The sequence below is a fragment of the Lissotriton helveticus genome, chromosome 4_1, assembly GCF_964261635.1.
Source record: "Lissotriton helveticus chromosome 4_1, aLisHel1.1, whole genome shotgun sequence".
NCBI lineage: Eukaryota > Metazoa > Chordata > Amphibia > Caudata > Salamandridae > Lissotriton > Lissotriton helveticus.
The window spans coordinates 1401562559-1401590265 of NC_136063.1; the positions used below are offsets into that span (position 1 = coordinate 1401562559).

The following is a 27707-nucleotide window of genomic DNA, read 5'->3' on the forward strand; positions in this document are numbered from 1 at the left end:
GACATATTATTGTTATTATTTCGGATTTGTAGAGCGCATAGCTACCCTAGGACTTCCAAGCGCTAAGACAGGATGCAAGCTGAGGCTGGGCAGAAATTAGAGGTACTGCTTGGACAGTCACATTTTTATTGACTTCCGAAATACAAATTCTTTATTCATGATCCGTGATTCACGCGGTAATGAGTTCCAGAGTTTGGGTGCTAGGTGGGAGAAGGATCTGCCTCCCCACCTCGCTTTCCTGGCACCTGTTGGTTTTATAAATCCTTCTGCGCTCAATCTCAGATTCCTATTTGCGACATATAAGGACACCAAGTTTCTAATTTTCCTTGGGCCCATGTTGAGCAAAGCTCTGTGCATTATAACCAGTGCCTTGAATTTGATTCTGACCTCCACTGGGAGCCAATGAAGTTCTTTGAGGTGCTTTTTGACTGACTCCCTAGTTGGGGCCTTACTCAGCAGCCTTCCTGCCACATTCTGGACCACCTGGAGTCTGTTAATCACGTATTTTGGCACCCCTAGGAATAGTGAATTCCTGTAGTCCAGACATGAGCTGTATGGGAATCCGATGTAATATTTTCTGGAGTGTTCTGAGAAGTTCAAAACAGGTGCCGGCTACTTTCTTGGCTTGAGTCGTCATTGATAAGTCCTTTTCGAGCCAAAAGCCTAGGTTCTTGATGGATACTTTTGGCGTGGGTGGGCTGCCCAAGCAATTAGGCCAACTTATTGATGGCCTGGGAGTTGTCTTATTCAGGATCATTAACTCCGTTTTGTCCCCGTTTAGTTTTAAGCAGCTGTGAGTCATCCATTCCATAACTTTCTCCATGCAGAGCGTAACCTGTCAGAGTCCCCGTTGGTTCTTGGGTCTAAAGAGATCTCCAGCTGTGTATCGTCAGCATAGAATGACAGGTAGATGTGGAAATCTTGGGCAACCTCAGATAGTGGCTCCATATAAACATTAAACAGTGTGGGACTCAGCAACCGGCACCCCGCAGGATAGGGACATGTCGAAGGCAGCGCTCAAGTCCATCAGTAGTAAAGCTGCTTAGCTTCCCCGATCCAACGACATTCTGAGTTCCTCCACCACTGCTAACAGAGCAGACTCAGTGCTGTGTTGTGTGCGGAATCCCATCTGGGTGGGTTGGAGACAATGATTTGTTTCCAAGAACTCAGCCAATGATTTGTTAACGTGTTTTCCAGAAGCTTACCATAGAAACGTATTGCGCCTATAAAGTAAAGTAAAGTCCACATTTGTAAAGCGCACAATCACCCGTAAGGGTCTCTAGGCGCTGGGGGGCCGTCGGGAAGATTAAGCGAGCTATTGCCCAGAGTCACATGGTGCTGGGCTGACCTGCCGCCGGAGCCGGGGACATTTGGTCACGCTAGACCAGGAAAAAGCCAAAGTTTCAGGCCGACTGTGATGGAGCCCAGAGCGGCTACCCCTCGCGGTAGACCTCGGTCAACGTGTTTACCGCCTGACTTTGAAACTTTTCTGGAGCTTTTTCTTCCATGGGTCCTCGAAGATCTCCACTAGCCCGTATTCGGTGTGGATTCACCGGCTTGCCTTTTGATGAGCTTCTGGTCAAACTATGGAAGTCAGGCCTCTGGAGCTTTCTTTTTTTGGGAAAATGTATTTATTGGTTTTTCCAAGCAATAACAAAGACGATACATGATATTATAGAAATAAAGAACACAGAGCTATGTATTACATTCATAGCATGTCTTTGTCTTGTCTTCAATTGCCAAGATCAGTACTAATAACCAACGAACAAATAAACACAACTAACATTACAATAAAGGAGCATGTGTGATTCACAGTGTAATAAAGTGCACAAAGTACCTCATAAAGGGTCACTTTTCAGTTCATGACATCTAGTGGATAGGATTCACAAAGAGACTGATTTGTAGCTTTGTACCTGGTTCTGGATTCCTAACTGAGAGGGAACATGTAATCCTATGTATCACTTTACATTTCGTCCAGCTCCAGCAATGATCCATCTAAAGAATGCATCTCTATGTAGTCCTTATGTGATTGCCAAATATCCAGAGGGCGGGAAGTAAGAGGTAGCAGTGTAGCATATGTATCACTTGTTGTATTACAATAAATGAGGTCCCTAACCCAGTCTTTGATTGTTGGTGTTCGAGCTCTACCCCATTGTAAAGATACCTGTTGTTTAGCAAGGAGGAGCGCAAAAGCAGGGAATCTTCTCACACCTCTCTTGAGGGGTTTGACATATCCTAACAATGTCATCAATGGGGAGAGTAGTAGCGTGACTTCAATCATGAGTGATAAGTTGCGAAAAATAGCCTCCCCAAGGAGTGTGCAATTCCAAGCAAGGTGTGCAAAGTCTGAGTCCGGCATTGCGCACCAAGCGCATGCGTTAGAGACACTGGGGTTTTGTCCATCAATTTAGGAGTAATATATGCCCTGTGGAGGTATTTGAAATGTATCAATTTACATCTATAGTTTTATTTATTTATTTATTTATTATTCGATATGTATCAGGTTTTGGGCACAGCAATAGCAATAGGACCATATTTCATCTGTTCTCACCCAAATCGAGCTCCCAAGCCTTCCTAGATGTGAGTCCCTCTAGCGGTCGTAGGGATTGAGATATGTGATATAGACGGGAAATAAGGTGTGTGCTGTCCGTGGATTTAATGACTAGTGTGAGTGGGGGGAAGTCTGTTGGTTCAGTAGCAGCATCAGGCAAAACACTCCTCAGGGCTCCATGCACTCTGTGTATTAAAAAATGGTGCATGTAGGTAGCGGAGCCTCTCGCCACCAATTCAGTAACCGAGCACAACCAGGAGTCTTTAAACAGATCCCCCATAGTGCGGAGCCTTAACTCTTGCAGCGTCCGTTTAGTAACAGTTTCAGTGGTAGGGGGTAGTCACAGATTGTCGGGTAGTGGTGTGTGTGGGGAATATAAGATGTCATGTTGCAGATATTTACGCAGTTTGGTCCAGGCCCAACATGTTGTGGATACTGTCTGGATTTCCGTAGGGCAACATGGGAGTCCCTGAGGGAGGAGTGACGGGAGTAAGATCAGGTGTATTTGGGATTGCTCAGGTCTGAGATATTGAATGCGAGCATCGGGTAATACCAAATGTATGTGAAATGGGTCTGAGCTACCAGATAATAGAGGTAGAGATCGGGAACCTCGAAACCTCCTCACTCGTATGGCATGGTGAGTGTGTCCCATCCGTTTCTTGGTTGTTTACCCGCCCACACCAGTCGGATTAACACTGAGCATGATGTTACAAAGAAGGCAGTTGTCAATGCAATTGGGATATTTATGAATAGGTACAGCAGGTGCGGGAGTACCACCATTATAATGATGGCTATCTGGCCGGCCATAGAAAGGGGTAGTTTGACACAGCAGTCAACCTGCAAAGTGAGATGGTTAATAGCCGGTTCGTAGTTGATACGGATAACTTTGTCCGCATTGCAATGTAAATAAATACCAAGGTATTTAGGAGAAGTACACCAGCATATAGGAAACTCAATATCCTTTTGAGTGGTTGCAGGCGTCAGTGGGAAAATCTCCAATTTTGACCAGTTTATGACAAGGCCCGAGTGTACGCCAAATCGTACTATCCCTCTTAATAATGGAAGTTTTTCTACCGGGTGACAAACAAATAACAGTACATCGTCCACGTAGAAGGAGGCTATGAGCGGGCCAGTATGTAGTTGTAAGCCCCTGTGAAGATGACGCTCCTGCGAATGGCTAGAAGGTCCATTGGTATAATAAACAATAGGGGTGATAGTGGGCACCTCTGGCGAGTACCACAGGACAGAGAAAAGGGAGCAATAAAAATTCAGTTCACTCAAAGCCGAGAAACCGGGCTAGAATATAGCAGGCAAATCAGGCTTAAGAAACCTATGGGAATGCCTAATTTCTGTATTGCTGCGTACAAAAAGAACCATTCCGGGGAGTCAAATGCCTTCTCTACATCTAGCATGACAGCCGCAGGGAGTGTGGGTTCCATCTGGTTTATTACTGAGAATACTGTTCGCAGGTTAATGGTTGTGGATCAACCAGGAACAAACTCCGCCTGGAAGGGACATAAGATGGTATCCACTAGGTATCCACAAATATAATTTGCTCATTAGTAAAAGCATTGCACGAACCAGAGGCAAAGTCTTTACACAAGTTGCAGTGTGAAAAAGGAAATTGCTCCATACCTACAATTAACATAAGAAACAGAATCATACATCAAGAACACCCGTTCAGTCCCTTTCCAGCCCCGACCCCCATCAGATACACAACAACGGGACAACTGGTGAATCACAAGAAAACGTGTCTAAAAAAGAATACAAAACCAATATGAAAAATAACAAGAAAGAAGAAAATGAATAAGCATCCTATGGGGGATGGCGACAATCCATGGAGCCATCAGATGATATAGTAAACACAAACAGTCATTTCCACCCAACCAAGGATAATTGTAAGGCAGTATATCTGCCCCATCAGTGTTTGTAAAGAGCATGTCGGAAATTGTGCGTAACTGGAGTGTTGCATTGCACTTGCGCATCGGTAGGCTCTCTACTTCAAGCAACTGGACATTAACTTGTGGTACGTGAGCCCTGCCTGGAGATAATAAGGTCATCTCAACGCAGAGGATCATGGGCAAGGTACCATGCCATCGGCTTGTCATTGTGGCGATGTGGATCATTTATGCTTCTTTCAGAACTTCTCTGCTTTGTCCGGCGAGTCAAAAATATGAGTCTTGCAATCTAGCTGTATGTATTGAGTCTAGCGGGGTATAGCATCGCATATATGATGTTTGCCTTTTGGAGAGAACGTTTGACATTGATATACTTGCGCCTGGCTTCCTGTACCATTGGAGTGAAATCTGGGAAGATGGATATAGTGGATCCCTGGTACTGGAGCGTTCCTCGTTCCCTGTTTAGCTTAAGGGCCACACCCCGATCACCGTAGTTGAGTAGTTTAGCAAGTATCATCCTCAGAGGTGCACCAGGAGCTGGAGTGGGTCCCAAGGTCCGATGGGCTCGTTCAACTATAAACGCTGTAGAAAAGGCGTCCCTCCCAAATACATCCACCAGGACTGTCTCGAGAAACTTCGCAATGGGCCCGGTGTTTGTGGATTCTGCAATTCCCGCGACAAGGATATTACTGCGGCGGGAACGCGCCTCCAAATCTTCGGTCTTGGTGGCAAGTTGCTTGAGGAGGGATTCCGATCATTCGAGACGTCAGTGCAGGGAGGGTTGTGCATCCTCTAGATCCGAGATGCGCTGCTCTGCTTCCCCAATGTGTGTGTCCTGGGCCTCTATGCAACCGTGAATGGCATCCAGTCTGCTGGTTAAAGTGTCCAGGTGTGTGTCGCTGGCGCGAAAGCCCGCTCAGAGTTCCGCCATTATGGCAGCGGCGCCCTCTAGCTGGGTCCCCTCTTCTCCAGCAGCTCCTCCAGATTCCTCCCTTCTGTGTGTTTTGCCCCCTCAAAGTTTAATGGACGCTGTTTGGGATGCGAGCGCCCCATTTTTAACCGGCTGGTGTTGGACTGGGTAGTCGCAGTTGGTTTGCAGGCAGTAATCATGGATCACCAGTACTGGCTGGTGGGAGAGTCGCCACAAAGAATGGCCCCCTGTAATGCAAGGTATGCCCACTATGACTGATGGGGCAGGGTGACAATTTTCAGCCTGTGTTCCTCGCGCTGAGCGTTGGTTAGGTGAACTTTAGTATTTTGCAGGAAAGCCGCAACACAGCTGTAGTCTTTTTGTCTGGGATTGTAAATCAGTCCTCCTTGTAAGTAGTAACCTGATTAGGAGGCCCAGCAAGGTAAGACCATGAGGTGCACCCTACACCGGGAGTGTCACTCATTAAGATGCCGGTCGGTGGAGCGGGGAGTAGTCCATAGTTGGCAGGGGAGTCAAGCGTAACAATGGTTTGCCGCGTATGGCATAGAGAGGACTGTACTCACAGTTCTGGCGGAGCAGGTTTGTAGTATGCAGGCATTCAGTCAGTTCGTCGCCGACTCCGGTAGTCCATCACGCCAGCATCGGGCTGAGGGTAGTTGGCCACTCCCATCGAACAGAGCATATCAGAGGCTTACTCCTAGGGTGGGCGGCGATGGTGTCAAGTCTGGGCGTGACTTAAGGTGGGAGGTGTTGCAGGGGAGCTCCCGTCCTCTGCGGTGGAAGCAGTAGTCAGCCGGCGTGGCGTGTCCAGCGCTTGAGCCTGAAACCCCGCCTCCAGGCTCACCCGAATCCCCTGTTGGCCCGGGGACTCCGGAGGCTGTGTCGGGTCTGGGCTCGGACTGGGGCGTTACTGGACAGCTCGGAGGACCCTGGCCCCCATGTTCGTTCGCGATGATTCCCCAGGGGCTCCGATGCTCTATACGGTGCACAGAAGCATGCGCGGTTACTGCTGGACGTGGTTAGGCTGGCAAACGGATATGGCGGCTCCGGAGCTCCAAAGTCGGGCAACCATAACGGTTGCCGGCTTGGCCACACCTGAGACCTCCGGAGCTTTCAAGTTGAACGAACCAGGGCTCCAGGCCGGCTTGTGGTTGAAGTTGCAGCAGGTGCAGTCAGAGTGCAGGGCCTGGTTGGTGCAAATCAAACTTCCAGCATGAATCCTTCTTCTTCCTTGAGTTTCAAGCAGCAGATCAAAGAGGTCCTGCCCCTGTCAGATACGTATTCAGTGTTCTATGTGTCAAGCAGGAGGGCACTCCTGTCCAATGAGGTACAGGGTAACACCCCAGAGTATGAATATTTCCTCCAAAGTGTGGTACTATTGTCTCCCAGAAAGCACTATTCTTTCAAAATCCAATATGGCTTAAGTCTCAAGCAGAGAGGCAAGAACTAACTACCAGGATCTCCATAGTCTCCCTCCCGTATGCATCTGAACATTCCTTTGTTAAGCCTGTCACCTGGCTGGGTTCAGAGGGTAGGGGTGTAGGTGGGCCTGGCTTCTTCTGTCTGTCCCCTTTTTACTTTGAAGCTCATAGTTTACGACCCCTACCCCTTGCTCTGGTATTCCTGTGCAGCGGGCCCCACACCTTGGGTGTCACTTATCACTTATCAAGGCAGCCTGGCTAATCCGCGTAACTCTGACAAATCAGGGAAGATGACTGGAAGGCTGAATTTTGGCTTACAGACAAGAAAGTCTTGTAACTTCTTGTCTGTACATTTTAGGATAAATTCAGCAATAGCATATTGTTGGATTTATCAATACCATTCTAGTAAGTCCTTGAATTATATTTTTCTGGTATTCCTAGCAGGAGTTATTAATTAATAACTTTGTGCCATGTTAACCTATGCGGCTGGGGATCTACAACTGGGAAAATGAACTGAGCAATTTCTCCAACACACTGGCTTATAAAACATCTTTTATAAGGACCCTGCCTATATCTACAGGACCTCCTACCCCTGGAACACCTACGGAAGACTTTAGGGGTGCTGAATATGAAAAATATTGTGGATCCTCACTCCATAGCACTCCTAGCAAAAAGTCGATTTTGGGAAGCACTTTACTACCATGAGGGAAGTGAAATGGGCACTTTTTCTATCCACAGGGCATATAAAACCTACTTTATAAGTGTCTTCCTAATAACTACCTGACCCTGCACCTAAGGAAGACCCTGGGATACCTAATATGTCATAATATTATAGTTTATTAATTTTTAAGAGCCATAAACACCAAAAGTCACATTTGGGCACAATTTACTTTAGAAGCAGTCCTGCAACACAGGGCTGCTTTTAAACTGACCTCGGGCTCTCAGCAGTGCACACATGCAAGTGCAGAAAAGGCTGCTGGCTTCTAAACTGCCATGCCCTATTATATGTGAGGCCCTTAAATGTAGTTTTAATCCTCCTGACCTATTATGTACTAGGGCCTTATTGGGGAGAACATGTAAATCATAGGGGTACCCTAAGCCATAGTGTACCCTAGTCAGTGTAGGTGTTTTCACAGTATTCTAGGTGTGTTTTCAGCACAGCAATGGCCCTGAACCTGGTTAGGCAGAGACCAGGGACAGTCAGAGCCTGTTACAACCTGTACCAGTCAGCAGAAAATGAGGGTTCTCAGGGCACAAGGTGACTTTGCAACAGCAAGTAAATACATTCTGGCCCTCTCTTCATTTCTATTACCTCTTCCTCCGTAACTCGTCTTGTTGGCAAGCTAAACGCCAGGGTTAATAGCCTTCATCATGCATCCAGTCTGTTTCTCAATTTTTCCACTAACAGCAGTTTACTGGACCGTGAAAATTAACCTACAGCTGGTATTAGCAATAAACAATGACAGCTGCCAAAAATTATAGCTTTTAAAAGATGGAATACTGTCTGTAGAATGAACGGGCATTCAAAACGTCTTCAGTATGGGCATTAGGAACATACGAGGGATAGAAAACTAACATGTGCTAATGCAAACCTCAGTGACCAGGGCTTGATCCATGAATAGAAATAAGTATAATGCCATTTTGATGTAGCCTTCTCGATTCTTGCACACCCTCTTCTTTTTCTCAATGCCTGGCTCTAGTGGCTCTGTGGACTAATGCATCCACTCCAGAAACTTGTGTTTGACCTCGAAGACACAAGTTCAAACCCAGTATGGTCAATTCTGAGGTCAATATAATGAGTACCATTTAGGTGGGTAACAATACTCGGTGCACAAATGACCCTAGGGGTAAACATTTCCTTTACAAATACATGTGTTATGATTTTGTTAGTTATGTCTGCATCGTCATCTTTTTTTTTTGCTTTGCTTTTTCTCCTTTTCTTTCAATTCGCTGATCTGCAGTTTGGAGGTTGAGAGCACCAAGAATGATCATGATTGGAGATGGCTGCGTAAACGCTCGGCTCCGTGAGCCTTCTCACCCCGCGCATACATCCTGGCAATCATCCTGAGCCGCAACGGCATATTTAAGTAGGCGAAGGACAACTCTCACTTACCATTTGCTCCAGAGGCTTCTACGTGCGGCGGACCGGTTGCAATGTCCCCGACTGTTTTGCGGCCTTCACGTAGCTGGGACCGGGGTCTCGAGTGAAGAGAGTGGCCGGCCGCGACTGCGACAACAGCGGCCTCTGGCGATGGTGAGGAGTCGGCCGGTGGGAACCGACGACTTGATGGCCGATGGCGACAGTGCCGACCAAGTTCAGCTAGCGGAGGGCCTTGTGGGCAGTGCGATATTGCTGGGTCGAGGGGTGTGCACGACACTTGGCCCCCCATTCCAGTGTTTTGTCCGGGCATACTACTGACTTTTTTCGGAGTCGGCGGGCAGCTCCCAGGGAGCACCGGAGATTTTGTTTAGCCCTTTGGTGGCCCTCCGATGAGAAACCTGCCTTGACTTTCGGGATCCCCGTGGTGAATCCTGTTCCTCCCTGGTGTGGGGCCCGGTCCCGCGGTGAGGTGGAGAAGGACGAGGCCGACTCAGCTAAGATGGCGGATAGTACCCTCTTACGCATACCTCATCCGGGCAGAGAAGCCGCTGTGTGTGAGATTCCTGGGGTCTGGCACCACGAGAAAGAGCCCACGTCCAGAGATATACTGGCTGCGTTAACAACTCTGCAAATGACCCTGATCCGAGACACCCGGGATCTGGGAAGAAGGATGGCCGCCATTGTTGTCCCACCGCTCCACATCGGCGTGGTTCGTTCTCAAGGAAGTGCCGATGTGCCCGCTTCTGCGTCAGTGATGACTGCTCCAGCTACGCCTGCGTTTGTGGAGAAGCCAATAGACCCGGTTCATGATACCGCTTTGGATGGATCTGTTGTATATGTGAGTGACTCTTCGGGGCCCTTATCTGTTCGGCGGCTGAAGAAACAACATCGATCTATGGTTTGGACTGCCCCGGCGGCGTTTCAACGCTTACCGAATTGTGTGACTCTCTCTTCCTGGCTGGTGAGATGGTGCGCGGACTGGAGGTTGTTTCCGGTGTCGATACTGACACAGACGGATTTCCGCCATACATATTCGGCTGGGTTTTGGGGGCTACAGCCCCATAGAGTGACGGCGCTGCCCGGTCCGCTCGGATCGGTTTGACCATCCGCACTGCTTGGGATGCCGATTGCTGGGTGGACGTATGTTGGTACTGTTGATAGAAAAGGCCAGGGGTGAGATCGTCTAGGACATAGTGGAACTCATTGTTGGCTGCTGGTGCTTAGGGGGACACTCGGCGGGGATGTTATTGATTGCGCTATTGATGATTATTGTTTAATGTGGCTGTCCTGATCCTGCTTTTGGGGTGTTTACTGTGCGCGGTGTGGGGGGGGGGGCTCGGGTAGCTAGATCGATGGCCCTTCTCCACTTTTTTCCTCTTTTTCCTTTTTCTCTTCTTCTATATTTCGGGTCTCTCATTTAGGGCGATAGGCACGCTGCTGGGGGCGGGGGGGGGGTAGGCCGTAGCCTTCTGCAGGGGTGCAGGGTGGGGGGTTGGGGGATGGGGCTTGTTGTTTTGTTCCTTCTTTGTCTCTATGGCCTTTGTCCCTCTTCTCTTTTTTTTTGGTGTCGCTGTTTTTTCATGTTTCCTACAGTCTGTTTCGTTTTAAGGGGTAGGGTGCAGTTTGCCACGTAGTGTATGTGCTTTTTACATTTATCCTGACTCGTGTGCCTTACCTCCATTTCTTCACCTGTGTTTGCACTCTTTGCGGATTCTCGCTTCATGCTTGCTATTGTAGGAACATGTATGACTATATGGCATTGATTCTGACTTTTCTTTCTTTACTGTAAAATGAACCTCCTTGAATCCTGAATCATACGCAGTACGCTTGAATACAAGTTATACTCTGGACACTTATCAGATCCCGATTTTCGGGCTGCTGTATCTCTCTATACTGCTTGCTGAACTTACGACTTGACTAGCGGCCGGCCGGGATGGTTGTAGGCCCATGCTTACTTGAAATGACAAAGGTCCTTATAAAAAAAAAAAATTTTTAAAAAAAGAATGATCATGATTGGTGGGGGTCGTCCGGTCCCAGTATCATGGCCAATCCATGTTTTCTCAGAGGGGCATACATAGTGTTTGTGTACTTAAAAAAATGTTAAAGGGGAACACCATCTGTTGGGGTCTATTTGTTTCACAGGAGTGTGGTTATGTATCCCTTTTCTCACATTTTGATCAGAATTCTGCTGACTCTTTGTATAGTTTCTTGTTTCGCTTTGAGAACAATTCTTGTACATTAATCAGGCATAAAACTCCTCACTACTTGTTGTAGAGGGATGTCCCAGAGAGTTTACTCTTGCTGAATGTCATAAGTCACAGAACCCTGAAGCTCTATGAATAATAATGAGGCATATCCCCCTAGCTCTCCAATGGCGAGTGTTGTTGGGATAACCCCAGTGCAAAGATTTGTTTTTTCGTAAAACAATTCTCACTATCTCCACACTTATCAAAGAGGGGTCAACACGCTGAATTTCCGTACATATAGCAGCTTCGTGGATCTGATCTACAGAGGAATAATTTAAATGTATCAATCTATTTTCTATGGCTAAGGGGCTATTTCTTGGCTGAACTGGATCTAGTAAGGTTCACGTGGTTCAGATAGATTTTGTCTTTCTGAGTTGGTTTTCGTAGTCAATGCTTAAGGCGAATAATCCTGCATAGTTTTTTTCTTGGGGCAGGTTTTCGATTTTGGGCATGATCGTGCAGCAGATCTTTAGCTGTGGAAAAACATTGATCCACCTCTTTATGTGGTGTCCCCGAAGCATTATTGTGGAGTGGTAGATGTTATGAGGTTAGATGGGTTTATGTAATGAAGCTGATTCTCTCAGTTTTAGGTCAATTTTGTTTAGTTATTTATTTTTATGGTCAATGAAAACAGGTGCAAAAACACAGGGTTACATATTCAGGTACCCGATATTCAACCATTGTGGATCAATTTTTAAGCCTAAAAGTGCTTTTAAGTAGTTTTGCAGGTTCGTGCAGATGTGAAGAAAGCTGATTTAGCTATGCAAATTCAGGTACAAACATGGCCTCCAGGCAGGCTCAGTTAAGCAGCGTTATCAGGCTATCACAGGATCACTGGTAAAATATTTGTGCTCACTGGATCAGTCTGATTCTTCAGTGTTTCTTACTTAATTACCCAAACTGCTGGAGACTTCCCTGCAGGGTGATGACCAGTGGTTTTGAACTGCTACCTCTCAGGCTACATGACAGTACTACTGGATGTGGCCCCTGTCACAGGTTACGACTAAGCTTGGGTGAAATGTATATTCCACCTGGGTAACCGAAGTAAATTCGGTACTGTCCCGTTGCTCTTTTGATGCAAATTTACTCCAAATTATCCGAATACGCCCATTTGCCTAATTATGAATATTTTAGCACAAAAATCCTACTGGAGGAGCACAGGAAAAACAAATGTAGAGAATACAGGCAGCTGCTGCTGTTCATGTTCTGTTGGATTTAGTGCTATTTTCTTAGTACAAATGCTTCCTTAGGTCTATTATGGGTGCCAGGGTGCATTTTGGGTTAAGAAAATAGAGCTAAATGATGATTTTGCTATAATTGAGCATAATTATGTGACTGCAAATTATGCAAGTTACACCTACTTCTAGTTATGAGTACCTCCCTGCCTCTGCAGCACAAACGAATTGTTACTGGCACTACCATGCTAGTTGCAGACTGTAAATGCTAGTGCCCATTAAAACAAGTTTTTGGAACTTTATCTCACCTAATTGCTTCAATGGCATGTACAGCAGGCAAATCTCTGTGGGTAAGAATTGTAGGAGGTTGCTCACTCCAAGGCCAACAGTAGTAATTTAATCCAGCTCAAGCTACAGTGCCATTTCCACAATGTCTTCAGTCACAGAAAGAGCATGATAACATATGTTATGTTATGTTATGTTAACAGATTCTTCTATAGCGCAACAGCTACTCCAGAAGGAGTGTCCTGGCGCTTTGGCGAAGAAGTCCTTCGGGGGTGGCAACATAACTGAAAAACCGTAAGGAAAGGCGGGGGCCTATCTAGTGAAGAGCCAAGTTTTTAAAGCCTTTCTGAAGGACATAAGGCTGGGGATCTGTCTAAGAGAAAGGGGAAGCTCGTTCCAGGCACGAGGAGCCAAGTGGTGAAAAGAACGGCCGCCTTGTCTAGCGCGTTTAATGGTCGGAACTACCATTTTAGACAAAAAGGCGGACCGTAAGGGTCTGTTGGGTTTATAAAAAACAAGACGTTTCCTGATATAGCTGGGACCAATATCATGAGGGCTTTGAAAGTCAGCGTCAGGCTTTTGAAAAGAACTCTCTTGGCTATAGGAAGCCAGTGCAGTTCTTTTAACAGGTTCGAGGCACTAGCACGTCTGGGAAGCCCGTAGATTGCCCGGGCAGCTGAATTCTGGACTACTTGAAGTCTACTCACAAGGTATTTAGGGAGACCCAGGTAAAGGGCATTTGCGTAGTCTAATCTAGACCCTACCAGTGCTTGGACAATGACCCTTCGATGATTAATTGAGATCAAGGGGAGAAATTTTCTAAGCATCCGAAGGATGCCGAAACATTTCCCCGAGAGGCAAGATATTTGAGGCCCAAAGGTTAAATCATTGTCTACAATGATTCCTAGATTTTTGGTTTTAACACTTGCATTTGCAGGTGGAAACAAGTCCTGCGGCCACCAGCTTTTCCAATTTGGTTCAATGGCACAGCCAAAAAAGAGCAGCTCCGATTTGTCGGAGTTGCATTTTAAGCCGCGCCCTTTGAACCAACCAAAAACTGCCTCTAAGCAGCCTCTGATGCGAGTCCCGTCAAACACCTCATTCTTGTCATATGTGAACAAGAGCTGGGTGTCGTCGGCGTAGAACACGATCTGGGCGCCGAAAGACTCCGCCACCTCTGCAAGGGGGGCCAGAAAGATGTTAAAGAGCAGGGGGCTAAGAATAGACCCCTGAGGGACCCCTACTTCCAGAGGTGCCATAACGGCGGAGTGTGGGGGCGCCCAGATCGTTTGCCGACGGCCGGCTAGGAAGGACTTCAGCCAGTTCCACACCGTCCCCCGAAGACCACATTCGCAGAGTCGTGTTAGGAGGGTATCATGGGGAACGGTGTCGAACGCCGCCGACAAGTCCAACATAACCAGCATGGCCTTTCCTCCCGCGTCCAACACTTCTCTGATAGCGACAGTGACTTCAAGTAACGCGGTCTCTGTGCTATAGTTAGCACGAAAACCGGATTGAGTATTGTGCAACAGATGGTTCTCTTCGATGAAATTAGAGATTGATCTGTGCACATGTCTTTCGGCCACTTTCGCCAGAGCAGGGAGAAGCGAGATTGGCCTGTAGTTGGCATGGACGATGGGATCAACGGCTGGTTTTTTTTAGAAGTGGAAGAATGAGAGCACACTTTCAAGCCCGCGGGACTACACCAGAAGACAGTGAGGAGTTGAGGATGGAATTGATGAGGCCATTTAGGGCTGGGGCTATTTTATTGAGACATGAAACTGGGCAAGGGTCAAGCGGAGAGCCTGACTTCAGTCCTGTAAGATGGTCTAAGGAGGAAGCAAGACTCAGCGGGGGGAATTCCCAGAGAGTGGGAGCTGGGACAGATTGTGTGGCGGAGAGGGCCCCTGGTGGGTCAGCCTGAGTTTGTTCAGAGTAAACAGCAAGGGAAGCTTGGATGGATGTAATCTTATCTACAAAATAATGCGCCAATTCAATCAGCCAGGGTTCTGAATGAGACTGGGCAGGGGTGCCTAGGGACGGAGAAGTAAAGTCATTAACAATTTTAAAGATTTCCTTACAGGAGTTTCCTGAATCATCGATACGGCGTTCAAGATAAGATTTTTTTTCTTTCCACAACAACTTGTGGTAGGATTTAGTCTGATTTTTAAGCTTTATTTTCTCCAGAGGATTGTAATCTTTCCTCCAGGCTCTTTCAGCTCTCTTACAGTTTTGGCGGGTTTCCCTGAGCTGAGAGGTGAACCAAGGGGCAGAGGGCCGTTTGTTCCCAGACTTAACTATTTTCTCAGGAACGAGAAATGCCAGTCTTGCCGTAAGCCACTCAGCAAAATAGGCTAGGTCATCTTCCACGTAGCCTGATAAGGTGCAGGTTGCACATTCCATAGCCTGCAAAAGCATCTCATTTGAGAGAAGGTGGAAAGGTCTAGAAGATCGCTTGGAAGGGGTAATGGGTTTCAATCTAGAAGGGGGGGCACATGAAAGGAAAAAAGTAATTAAATAGTGATCTGACCATAGCACCGGCTGTGGAACTTGAGCGTCAATAGTGGTGGTAGAGTAGACTTGGTCCAGGATGTGACCCTTATTATGCGTAGGTTCGTGAATAAACGGTAATAGCCCTAATGCAGTAGTTACTTCCGTAAGTTTCATGGTATCGGGATTAGTGGACTCATCCATATGTATATTTAGGTCGCCTAGGAGTAAGCAGTGCTCCGATTTGAGACAGGGGACTGAGAGTGCTACCTGTAATTCGTCCAAGAAAGGGCCTAGGGAGCCAGGGGCTCTGTATAAGAGAATGCCGGTGTATGCCTGAGAGGAGGATAGATGGAGTGTGAAGCCAAGGGCCTCGGTCTCCTGAATGTTGTCAATCGGAAAGGTGGTGCAGCGCAGCAGATTATTTACTATGATAGCCACACCGCCCCCACGCCCAGATGATCTATCCTTTCTAATGACGGAATAGTTTGGAGGGATGGCATTAGCTAAGTCCGGGGCCGAGGAGTCATTAAGCCAGGTTTCAGTCAAAAAAAGACAAGATACATTAGAGTTGTAAAGCAAGTTCCAAATGTCCAGCGCGTGGCAACCCAAGGAACGTGTATTAAGAAGTAGGCAGACGACTGGGGTCGGTTGGGGAATCAGTATGGGCTTTTCATATTTAGGAAGACGCCAGCCGCAGTCAGTGCAGCCTTTCCTTAGGGCGCGACTACCGGGGAAAACATAATGACAGCGACCAACCGGGGGACGAAGGTTTAAAAGGGTCTCAGAAGAGTAGGAACGCAACATGATTGAAAGGAAAATGAATAGCGCACCTACCAGGTAAAAGTGCTAGCCAGCCGTCCTGCACCGTCTGCCGCCGGAACGCTGACGGGCGCAGACGGGCAGGACTCTGGCACGACTCAGGCACATAATCAGTCAGTACACGCTACTTCCCTGCGGACACTGTGGATTCCCATTCGTAAGAATGTTTCCCATCACCATTTATGATGTAACGCGCCATGCACCTGAAGGAAGACATAATGCCTCCTTTATTCTTTAGAACAGCTAGCCAATTGTCCTTCAGTCTGTGCGTCACCTTACTCAGCATCAGATCCTGCTCCTCTACATCAAAACTATGGACAGTATACAATTAAAAAAATAATTAAACCCTTCCTTTCTTTAAACAACTCTAGAAAAACCCTGAAAAAAAGGAGCATAAAAAATGTGCCCAAAGGCCATTGCACAACGTTATTGATGGGAAGAAGGTGGACACACCAGCGAGGAGGAAGGGTCTGTACAGCCAAAGGGGCTGAAATCTTGGTGCATCTGCACCTCTGAGTCACCGAAGAGGTGCAGTGGTATGGGGAGGTTTCAACAAGCATGGGGTCTATGGTGAGGGTTCGCTTTGCCCTGTTGGCGAGGCCCTGATGTAAGGTGACCAGTAGATCTGCTGGGCTGGGTCTCGTCTCTATTTAGATATTTTCTTTTGATGAGAATGCATGTGGGTTTCAGGCTCTTGCAAATTCTATTATGTTATGACACAGCATGATTGGATTCAAGATGTTCATAGAGCACACTGCTATTCATCCAGTTTTAAAAGTTAGAGTTGAAGGGATTGTTAGACCTGGCATCCTTGGCATGGTTTCCCCTGAATTTTATGTTTGCTGACCTCTTGTTTTGCTGACTTCATTTTTATGGGCTTTAGGATTCTGGACACATTACCACTGCTGACTAATGCTAAAGTGCAGGTGCTCTTTCCCTAGAAAATGGTAACATTGGCAAATCCACAACTGGCATAGTTAATGTACTTACAAGTCCCTAATAAAGTGCACTTCATGTGATCAGAACCTGTAAATTAAATGCTACTAGTAGGCCTGCAGCACCGATTGTGCCGCCCACTTCAGTAGACCTTTAAAGCATGTGCCAGGCCTTCCATTGCAGAGCCTGTGCGTGCAGTTTGCAGATTAAACTGCCATGTCAACCTAGCAACCTTACCCTCTTGCGTTGCCCAAACCTTCCTTATTAATACATATAGGTCACCCCACAAGGTAGGCCCTGGACAGCTCCAAGGGCAGGATGCAGTCGATTTAGAAAGTTGGACATGTACTTTTAAGTTTAACATGTCCAGGTAGTACAAAATTCTTAATGCATTGGGATTGCCTTATAAGACTAATTCCTAATTGGGACAAGATAGAAATTTCAGGTTTGGTGTCTCTTGAATCACAGTTTAAAATCACCACTAATGGTGAAGTAGTATTTTAAATTGTAAGTTTGAAAATGCCACACCGCTTGGTTGAGATTGGTGTTGGTAACAAGGCCCCTGCATGGTTCTCATCCTTTCTCGCTGATCGGACCTTCCAAATAAGTGACCCTCCTTTCTCTTCAGGTGTTCACCCTTTACACTGTGGCGTCCCCCAGGTTGGTGTTGGATTGAACCCAGATCAGTTGACTGGGGGTGAGTGTTTGATTTGCTCAAGGACTGCGTCCATCATCCCCTTTGGTATCGCTTTGTTTGCCCTAAATTAGCAGGGTATGCCCAGACGTGGGTCCCTTGCTCACTCTACCACTGGATTCAAGATAGCCTGGCTGATGAGGATTATGAATCCGAAACCGGTCCCAGGATGCTTGTTTCCGGTCCAGGGAACACATGGCTTGGCAGTTAGGGCTGGACTGTTCCCATGAGGCACAGGGTCAGACTGGTTTGCATATGGCCATGTCTGAACTGGGGTGGTGGAGTGAGCTAAAGAATGGTGATGGATTAAACATAGATCAGTTGACTGGGGGTGAGTGTTTGATTTGCTCAAGCGCTCTGTCCATCATCCCCTTTGGTATCGCTTTGTTCGCCCTAAGTTGGCAGGGTATGCCCAGACCTAGGTCCCTTGCTCACTCTACCACTGGATTCAAGATAGCCTGGCTGATGAAGATTATGAATCCGAAACATGTCCCAGGATGCTTGTTTCCTATCCAGGGAAGACATGGCTTGGCAGTTCGGGCTGGACTGTTCCCATGAGGCACAGGGTCAGACTGATTTGCATATGGCCATGTCTGAACTGGGGTGGTGGAGTGGAGTGAGCTAAAGAATGGTGATGGAGTAAACCCGGATCAGTTGACTGGGGGTGAGTGTTTGATTTGCTCAAGCGCTCCGTCCATCATCCCCTTTGGTATCGCTTTGTCCCCAGGGGTCAGCACTAGCCAGACGTTATTTAACATCTACATCAGACCACTGGCTCTGATGGCCAAAACCCGGGCATCTCTATCGTATCATACATAGATGACACCCAGCTGGTGATCACCTTTTCCAACAATCATAGCCTGAACTCTGCTAAATTTGAAGCGGACGGACCTAGTGCCCATTTCGGTTTGGATGGCAACCAACCACATGCAACTAAACTCAGCGAAATCCGAGATCCTTCTGGTAGGGAAGGACTCGCATCTGTGGGGCAACCACTGGTGGCCACCCGCTCTGGGTGTGCCAGCAAGGCCCAAATCCGTGGTCTAGAACCTGGGATTTCTGGTGGACAAGGATCTCACCTTTGAAGACCAGACCAAATCAGTGGCAGGTAAATGCATTGGACTGCTAGGTGGCCGAAAACCTATTCTAGGTCTCTTTGATTCTGAAACTCGACAGCTGATCATCCAATCCTCCATTATGGCCAGACTGGACTACTGCAATGTGCTACTCCTGGGAGCCAACAAATAAGTGACCAAGCGGCTTCAACGCATACAGAATGCAGCCACCCGCACTATATTTGCTCTCCTGAAGCACTGCCATGTCTCTAACCTCCTCAGATGGCTTCACTGGCTGCCTGTGGAACAAGGAATACACTTTAAGGCCCTCTGCACCATTCATAAGACACTTCTGCGCACAAGCCCAGGAATCTTGAGCAAAGTTTGCTCTTACTACGCTCCCACACGCACGCTGCGCTATGCAGATTAGCACTTTGCCAGAGTCCCCCGGATACTGAAGGCTAGAACAGGTGGTCATTCCTTTAAGGCGAGGCCACCCGCTCTTTGGAATTCTCTACCCCTGCCTATCCTTAGTACCCCTGATCACCTGACCTTCAGACAGTTGGTGAAGACCTGGCGTTACCCCAACCATTAACCATATGGTGATTCCTCTCCCTATGTTCAACTGCTGCGCTGGGAGTCCCCATTGTTGGGGTAGCCAATGCGCTTTACAAATAATTTAACAAATACATTAATATTAGCTTTTAGAAAGTTGGCATTTTCTTACTTTAACCATTCTGAGCCTCTGCCTGTCTCTGAATACACCCCTTGGTTGGGTGACAGCTAGGCTTTCTGCATTCCCTTGGACAGTCACACACAAATGGTGCTGAAGTATGCCAATCACATCCTGATAGCCCATCACCAGGCTGATGAGCCTTCCTGAGCTAGATCGGAGGGAGGAGGTGACACTTGCACCTGAATAGGGCTGTGCCTGCCCCAAACAAAGAGCTGAATTCCCCCCTGTAGTGAGTCTGGAACCAGGGCAGGGACCTTGTGGACTTCAGAGGCCTCTCTTTGAAATCTCCCCCACTTCAAAGGCACAACTGGGTATAAGAGCTGGATCCCTGACACCATAAACTCAGAACACTCTGGACCTGAGGACACTTTGCCACGAAAAAGGGCAGCTATACTGCTCAAAGGACTGATACTCTGCTGGATATTCAGGACTCCTGCTCTGCTGTGCCTGCGGCCTCCTACCCCTTGCCTGGTGGTGAGAAGGACTGAACCCAAATCTCTACATCATGAGAACCAAGTGAGACCAAGGGCTTTCTGACTTGCCTCCTGTTCTAAAGTCTCATGGACATCAAGGAATTCCTTAAACTCTGCTTCGGCTGCAGGACTCTGCCAACTGGGAGTCCTGCCCTGCCAAGAGATGCCAATCCAGTCTTGGGCCTACAAAGGGGACTCTGCAGCTGTTTTCTTAAAAAACCCATGAATTGCCTAGTTTGCGCCAGTCGGAACTGACGCATGTTCCTTGGAGGATATCCCTGCACAGCTTCACAACAATGCGGGATACGACTGTGAGCCCCGACGACCACGTATTGCCTTCATCATAAGGAGTTTGATAACAACGCTGGACCCAGCTGCAAAACCTAACGACGCATCGCCTTCAGCATGAGGAGTTCAATGAGAATGTAGGACAGATTGCAAGGCTCGAAGATGATGGATGGCGTCCATCACAATGAGGTTCAACAATGCGCGGGACCAAACTGCGTGACTCGCAACGGACGCATCTTGGTCCTGCCGTCAATGCATCTTCCGGAAAAGTACTGTTTTCAGCGGGACCAATATGCCTTCTGTATCCAACCCGGGCTCCAACGCAGTCGGCTTGACTTTTCATATTTGATTTGGTCCAGCACGACCAGATAGCACTGGAGGGCGCTTTATGACTCTAAGCACTATAATGTAAGATATTCTTTAAAAATTCATAACTCCAGTTCTACTTATTGGATTTTTGTCATTTGGGTCTTGTGTTCTGTGATAAATTAAACTCTATTGTTCTAACCAGATGTGGATTATTTTCTGTGTGGTGTTGTGACGGTTTTACTGTAATAAGTGTTCCACATTGCCTATTGATTTTAGCCTGACTGCTCTGTGTCAAGCTACCATGGGGATATCCCTGATTAATTTAGAGTGTGTATCTGACTTACCCTGACTAGGATTGTGGTCCCTACTTGGACAGGGTGCCTACCTCAGTCAATTAGAGACTCTAATTTCTAACAGGAGTGGTCTCTATAAAATCTATAAAGCTTTGGCCAATTACTCATCATGCATACTGGCGCCTTTGAGAGAGAGATGGGAGGGCTGGTTGTACCAGTTAGAAGAGGTAGAGTGGTGGGAGGTGTGCATGATAGAGCATACCGTGATCATCTCAACCTGAATAAGTACGGTCCAACTGAATTATCGATACTGTACTTACTTCACCGCCAAGGGCCTGTGCTTTGAAAAGCTTGCAGATCATCGGACCTCGTATGAATGAGGTGCCTGGAGGAGGCTGGGGAGTTTTACCACATGTTTTGGAGGTGTCTCATTATTCAGCAGTACTTGCAATCCACATTTCGGAGCCTATTTGCAGTGCTGGGTGTAATTCAGGAAACCGCCCTCAAAGTTGCGCTGCTTAGTCTTGTAGATGAGCTGGGTCGGCCAAGGGGAGACAGTACTCTGGTGGGCTTGGGCAAGTTATTAGCTAAGAAAGACATAGCCAAATACTGGAAGTAATGCAAGGGTCCACCACTGAGGGAATGGAGGTTGGGCATGGACCATCTAGAAAATTGGAGGAACCTATTTATGTTGCTTATGGATGCCCCAATAAATATGGGGGAAATGGGGGACATACTATGGACTGTGCACTTCAATTATACACATGCAAGGGGTGGGTTGGATTGGGAGCGGGGGCGGGGGACTACAACTGCAATTACTGGGGCCCCCTCAGTGGGGTGACATGGTTTGATAATGCTCCGTGCCTTATAAAATGGCAAAAATGCTATAAAAAAACAAAACGTTAGAATCAATGGCATTTGCTTCAGCTACCAATGCTCCATCCTGAAAGTGCTGGAGGGGGATTTGGGTACTGCCTTCCATAAGTGGAATACTCATATACTGAAATGCTCAGTATTTCACATGGGACGCACATAAATATTAAAGAGCGCCTGGAAAAGTAATTTTCAGTGACTTAGTGAAGAGCCTATTCAAGCATACCTGGAAGATTTTGAAAAGACTAAAGTCCTGAGTAGACATCTTAAGGAGGTGTGTGGTAACCTGGTCACAGACTACAAAGTTAGGCGATGGGGTATAGGGTATGAAACAGAGCAGACAGTTCAAGTATGAGAAAATGCACAATATCCAGAGTCTGTTATGACAAACTGAATATACCTGCTGTCAAGGTAGCTTTGAGTGCACATAATGGAGGGGATCCAATATATTGTTAGTATCCAGAAAAAAGGAGGAGGCCGCCATTCAATGATTAAATAGTCTGCACCAGAGTTCAGTGAAGAATAATATGTTTCATGGTACACAGATAACTGAAGACCCCAAACACCAACAAGCATGCAGACCTAGCAAGCAGCTCTTAATACATGAAAACAGGAAAATGCATCCTCTGAGTGGTTCTAGTTTCCCCAGAATCTGCAGTCTACCATGGGAACCCACACGTTGCATGAATTCCAGTTACAGCCTTCACGCGCAACTCTTCATGTTGGGATGGATGGCCTTATCCAGGTTGCATGTCACTTGATGGCCCTCTTCTATAAGACTGCCTGTTTTACCTTTAGTAGTAAAATCAGTAGGGGATGTTTAACCACAGACAAACCCAAATATTGTGTAAAATAGTGTTCACCACATCTAAATAAAACTCACCCTGGCACCAAGTCAGATCTCCTAGATCATCTATCCATCTTCTAGAGAGACCTACCAAAGCAGGGATGGCCTCACACTGCACGTGTTATATATTTGTACCATTTAGATTCCCACTGGTAATGTTAACCTGCAGCTTCTAATAGAACTTAAAGGTATGCAGCAAACCTCCTAAAAAGCATAAGAATCTTTTATTGGTATCCAGTTACATTAATCCTGCACAGCGTTTATGGTTCTTCCTATGTTCTTTACCACATATTGGTCAACAGAAAATCTCTTGCCTGATCCAACAAGTAAAATAATCTCTGGTGCCATTAAGGATGGTACTACTGAATATATAACGGAGAAATATTGTCATACAAGAATATCATGGTCAAAATATCGAAGACCAAGGTCCTACTAAGCATGGCATGCATTGCTTCCTCGTCAGGTACTTTGCATCAGCAAAGCTCTTGTGATTACGCCAGGGGGGTATAATGACAAACAGGATTCAAAAAGGAAGATCCCCAAATTCTCAGCAGACCTCTAAAGAGAGACATTTCATGACACTGGGTTATATGGTCACATTTCGTATCATACGTACCAGGCTGAACAATTACTGTCACCTGTGCTGTTGACTGCTGCCCGACTGAGTCAGTGACAGTAAGCTGGAATGTGTAATCACCTTCCTGCATTGAAGCCAGCTGTAGGAATGGTGATCGCACTCCCTATGCATAAAAGTAAAAATTAGCGACATGCAAGTATTTCATGTAAAATGCAGTTCTTTAAACGTTCATGTATACGTTGTATTAAATGTGTTGCAAACTATTAGTTTATAAGTTAGGATAAGCTTCAAACATGTGCCAGGCTTATCCGTGAACCAAAATTGTGTATATGTTTTAGCTTGTCTTCTGAGGCTGCTTATGACTCTCCCGCCATTAAGGATGAGCACAAATTAACTTCAGGGTTATGTTAGGCACCTATCAGCCAGCAGGGAATAAGAGGGTGGTGAAAACAAAATTAGTTTGAAGAGACTGTGCCAGCAAGGTGCTTAATTTGTAAAATAAAACCAAATAAATAATTGCAGATGGGGTTGCTAAATACCGTGCTAACATTATGCCTCTTTCTTCCACAATCTTACATTTCATGTATTTTTATCTCACACCTGCAGCTCGCAGGTTCTTTTTAATCGTGCCACTGTTTTCTACTGTTTCTCTCTCCCCTTCTCCATTTTCTCTGTGGTCAAGGTGTGATGATGAAAAAAAAGCCATGGTGCCAAAAATGAGTGTCAGTTGCCCACTACATGCATCTATTGGCTTTCTAAATGCAGGCAGTGGCCATTGGAAAAACTAACGTGGCACAATAGATTTAAGGAAGCGGCACAGGTAGGGGAGTTTGTGTATGCTATGGTCAGAGTGGAAGAGAAACTCTACCCATCGATAACCGAAGGAGAGAGAGGGAGATTTTTAAGAGCTACCTTGGTACTGCCTTCCTAACCAATATCCGTGCTAATAATAAAAAACAGACTAGAAGCAAATCATATTCTTATGATGCATGAACATGCCTCATCAAGGAATTCTTCTTTAAACAAGCATTGGCATAGCCAATAGGTCTCGCTTTTGGGATCTTATAAGTATTAAGTTATACAGCACAATATCCTTGGTGCAATAACATTACCTGTTGCATGGTTAAACACTTAAAAGGTCCCAAGGGCGAGACCTATTGGCTATGCTGCGTGCTCACACTGCTCACTTCTCACTAGTGGATAAGTTACGGCATGACATCATGCAAGGTGAGCGTTTTAGGTGAAGGGAAATCGTTTAAAGAGAGTTATTTTCTCTCTTGATTTCCCTTCTCATTTTGAAACTCGGGAGCAACAACACTGTCCTGGTGTCACCAGGGCTCTAAGTGGAAGCTTTTTCAATATTATATACAACAAGCCATAGTTGCTGCTTATTTATCTAATGCACCTAACAACCATTGACAAAGCCAATAGTCCTGACTTGTAGGTATGATCTTACTTGTTGTATGATATATCTAGATGCAATGACAGAAACAACAAAATACAAGTCGGGCGGCACACTATGCTAAGCACAGGTTTTTTAGTTTAAGTGGTTTTAAGCCGCACCCTTAATTACATTGGCCACGCCCCTTTGAGAGACTCTCCAGTTTTTTCATCCCACTTAATGCCCTGAGTACGCGTTATATAAAACGAATAAATAAATACTACCCATGCGTGCAAAATGCCTGGAAAGCGCTTCAGAGATTTCTCAAGGGTTATAAACGCTTTACCGTGCCAAATGCCTGGCCACATAGGTGTCAATGCTGCCCTAGCAGTTATCACCATAAATGCAAGTTGGAGACCGAGCAGAGATGCTCTTGTAATTTTCTTGAAAGGGAAATGTATCCTTTCAGTAGTAATTTGTTTTAAATTGCCGTTCAATATCAGGGTAGTCGCAAAACTTTTCACTCTGCACGCATGCCTTAGTCGCTACTTTATTCTGGTGGCCACACATCATCTTTTCTTTCATGTTTAAACATTGGTTGAACCAGATCACTGGAAGTGATGTCGATGACCAGCCGCTATGTGCCACTTGTCATATCAGGAAGACCTGCGCGGGGCGTTAATAGATGACGTATAACCTACTTTCAAAAGTTCATTGACGTTAAAAAGCATCATTCTGTCATCAACATTTAGAACAAGTACGAGAGGGGGCGGAAGAGTCGCGGGCACACGTGATGGCGTGTGTCAGTGTTCCGTGGAAGATGGACTGCTTTTCTGTCACCAGCGGCAGGCGTGAACAGCCTCCCGGAAGTGCCTCTGTGTCTTGAGAAACTAAGTAGAGAGAGCCTCTCTTAGCAGGAGCGTCACAGGAGTTGGCGGGGTTTACATAATGACTGCTCACTGGAGACTCCCGTCTTCATTTACACCAATCTCCCTTATAAAAGGATGAAAATGTTGCTCCAGTTACAAAACTTTCTCCGCTGAACTGCTGCTAATCGGTGTAATCGCAAACTAATCGTGCATCTGCATTTAATGCTTGCAACGAGGGGACAGCACAGCTGGGTGAGCAGCGACGTTGATGAAGGTAGTAGAAGAATGGGAGGAGAAAACAAGCGCACGCTGAAGGTGACGAGGAGAGACATTCGCATGCGCGAAAAAGGAAGCCAAATGCCACCTGCTGTGCACATCGCGCGCGCTTGTACGCGTGAGAGCAAGCTGGTGGCCGGCCAAGTAACACTTTTAAAAGCCAGCTACTAAATGTCTTGGCAGACCAGCGCATGCACTTGGTCTAGTGAGACCTAAAAAGGATGCAACCCCTCACCCACTCTATGTGGCATGTTTTATCCTGGGGGTGCTCATTGGCTTGAGGTTTTTGCCACTCAGTGGGCTCAACCAGAGCTCTTGAACTTTCTTTTTAGAAATATAGAGGATCTGTACTGTGTAAAATTGCATTAAGTGTGGAAAAACGCATCTTACTTTTATTTTCCCCTCCATCCACTTGAAACAAGATTAAAAACAAAAGGGTTGGGTAAATTGCGGTTTCTATGACTTCTCCTGCCATTAACATATGATCAACATGTTTTTGCTTAACAGAAATCCCACACTGGTATGGAGTCACCCCCCCACCACCTCCCCCAATTATTCTAACCTGTAATGTGTTCCTGCAATTTTTAAGTTTATTTTTTATTTTTGATTTTTATTTATCATTGCAAGAGAAACACAAAAGAGAAAAAGAAAAACCATGCGAAGTTCATACAACAGTGTCATCATACACAATAATTCATAATGATTATTATTAGTACAGAGAAATACATCCAGAAAATAAAATAGCTCATTTCTTCATGATTTAAAAGATAGTGATTACAGCCAGCCTTATCCAAACATTGTTATCCCATAAGAGCTCTCCAGATTTTCTCCCTTTTCCTTAAGGTGTGAGGCCCCCCTAATTTTGCTAGTGATAGTTCCATCATCTGAATCTCGTTAATTAAGGCCCACCATTCTGTAATATGCGGGGCGTTCGAAGAGATCCAAGCCCTGACTATAACCGCGCACAAGCGATTAGTATAGTAATCAAGTCTTTAAATGGACTGCTAATATCCTGCAAATCAAGTAATATCAGCTGTGCCGTGAAATTCGGGCAAGTTATTTGTTTATGAGCAAATGCATCTTCTATTTTTTTCCAAAACTCATCTAAAGAGGGGCATGAGCAAAGCATATGCACCAGGTCCGCGGCATGTAAATCGCATTTAGGGCACTTCATGCGGCCACTAACGTCGTTATTACTTGACCAGCTAGCTATTCTTTGAGGAGTATAAGAAAGTTGGCATATAGTTTTGAAGTGTTGTAATCTTAGGTAATTTGACGTAAAGATGCAGAGATTTGGTTTGGTGTTATATTTATACCGACCCTATTGGTCCATTTAATGGCGAGTTTACCACAATCGTCCATTTTTTAACTATTTAAACATGAATATCCTTCACTGATGACTGATTTAGTTTTAACAGAGTATAAACAGTTTAAAATCTCTGAATGCTCAGCTTCTTTAATTTTCATTTTCCGCACTAAAAAATCCCTCAGTTGTATATATTTGAAATACATGCCATCATCCAGTTTATATAAAGTTTTTAAAGACGTAAAGTCTAACAGGCCTTCGTGCCCGAAAAGATCTCCCAGTTTACACACCCCACATCTAGCCCAGGAAGTTCCAGCCCCATCTGAAAAAATTCCAGGAAGACCTGGGTTATCCCACAAAGGTTAATGAAAAAGTTAAAATTTGCCATACTTCATAATGGTGTTCCAAATGGCAATAATTTCTCTAGCAGTCTTAAATTTAACTCGCTTGGAAAAGTTAGGATCGTGGATTCTTAATAAAAAGTAATTACTATCGGAGCCTAGCATAAATTGATAGAAAAAAAACATAGGCAATTTAGTGTTAAGCAAGCTTCGAAGACGAGGAAAAAAAGTAGCCAAAAAATATAGTTTAAAATCGGGAATTTTTAATCCACCTTTCTCAATAGGTAATTTCAGTGATTGAATTGATCTGCGAGCTTTCTTATAACCCCATATAAAGCTACTGCAAGGTCCATCAAGTCTTTTGAAAAAAGAGTTGTTAAGTCGAAGGGGAATGCATCTAAATAAATATAAAAATTTGGGGACCCATTTAATTTTGATTAGATTAATCCGGCCGACTAAACTCAGCGGGATCATATGCCATTTTTTGAAAGACAAAGCCGCTTCTTTTAATGAGGAATATAATTAAGAGCAAT

At 45.8% G+C, this 27707-nt stretch overlaps 1 protein-coding gene across 3 annotated transcripts in view; it reads right to left on the bottom strand.

Moving 5' to 3' along the window:
• The window catches only part of KIAA0319 (KIAA0319 ortholog), a 587552-nt gene that overhangs the window by 169682 nt on the left and 390163 nt on the right, over nucleotides 1-27707 (bottom strand). For all 3 annotated transcript variants that reach the window (XM_078687943.1, XM_078687944.1, XM_078687942.1), the window contains exon 11: nucleotides 23041-23164. In XM_078687943.1, the coding sequence (XP_078544069.1) occupies nucleotides 23041-23164 (124 nt within the window). The remainder of the gene's footprint in view (nucleotides 1-23040; nucleotides 23165-27707) is intronic.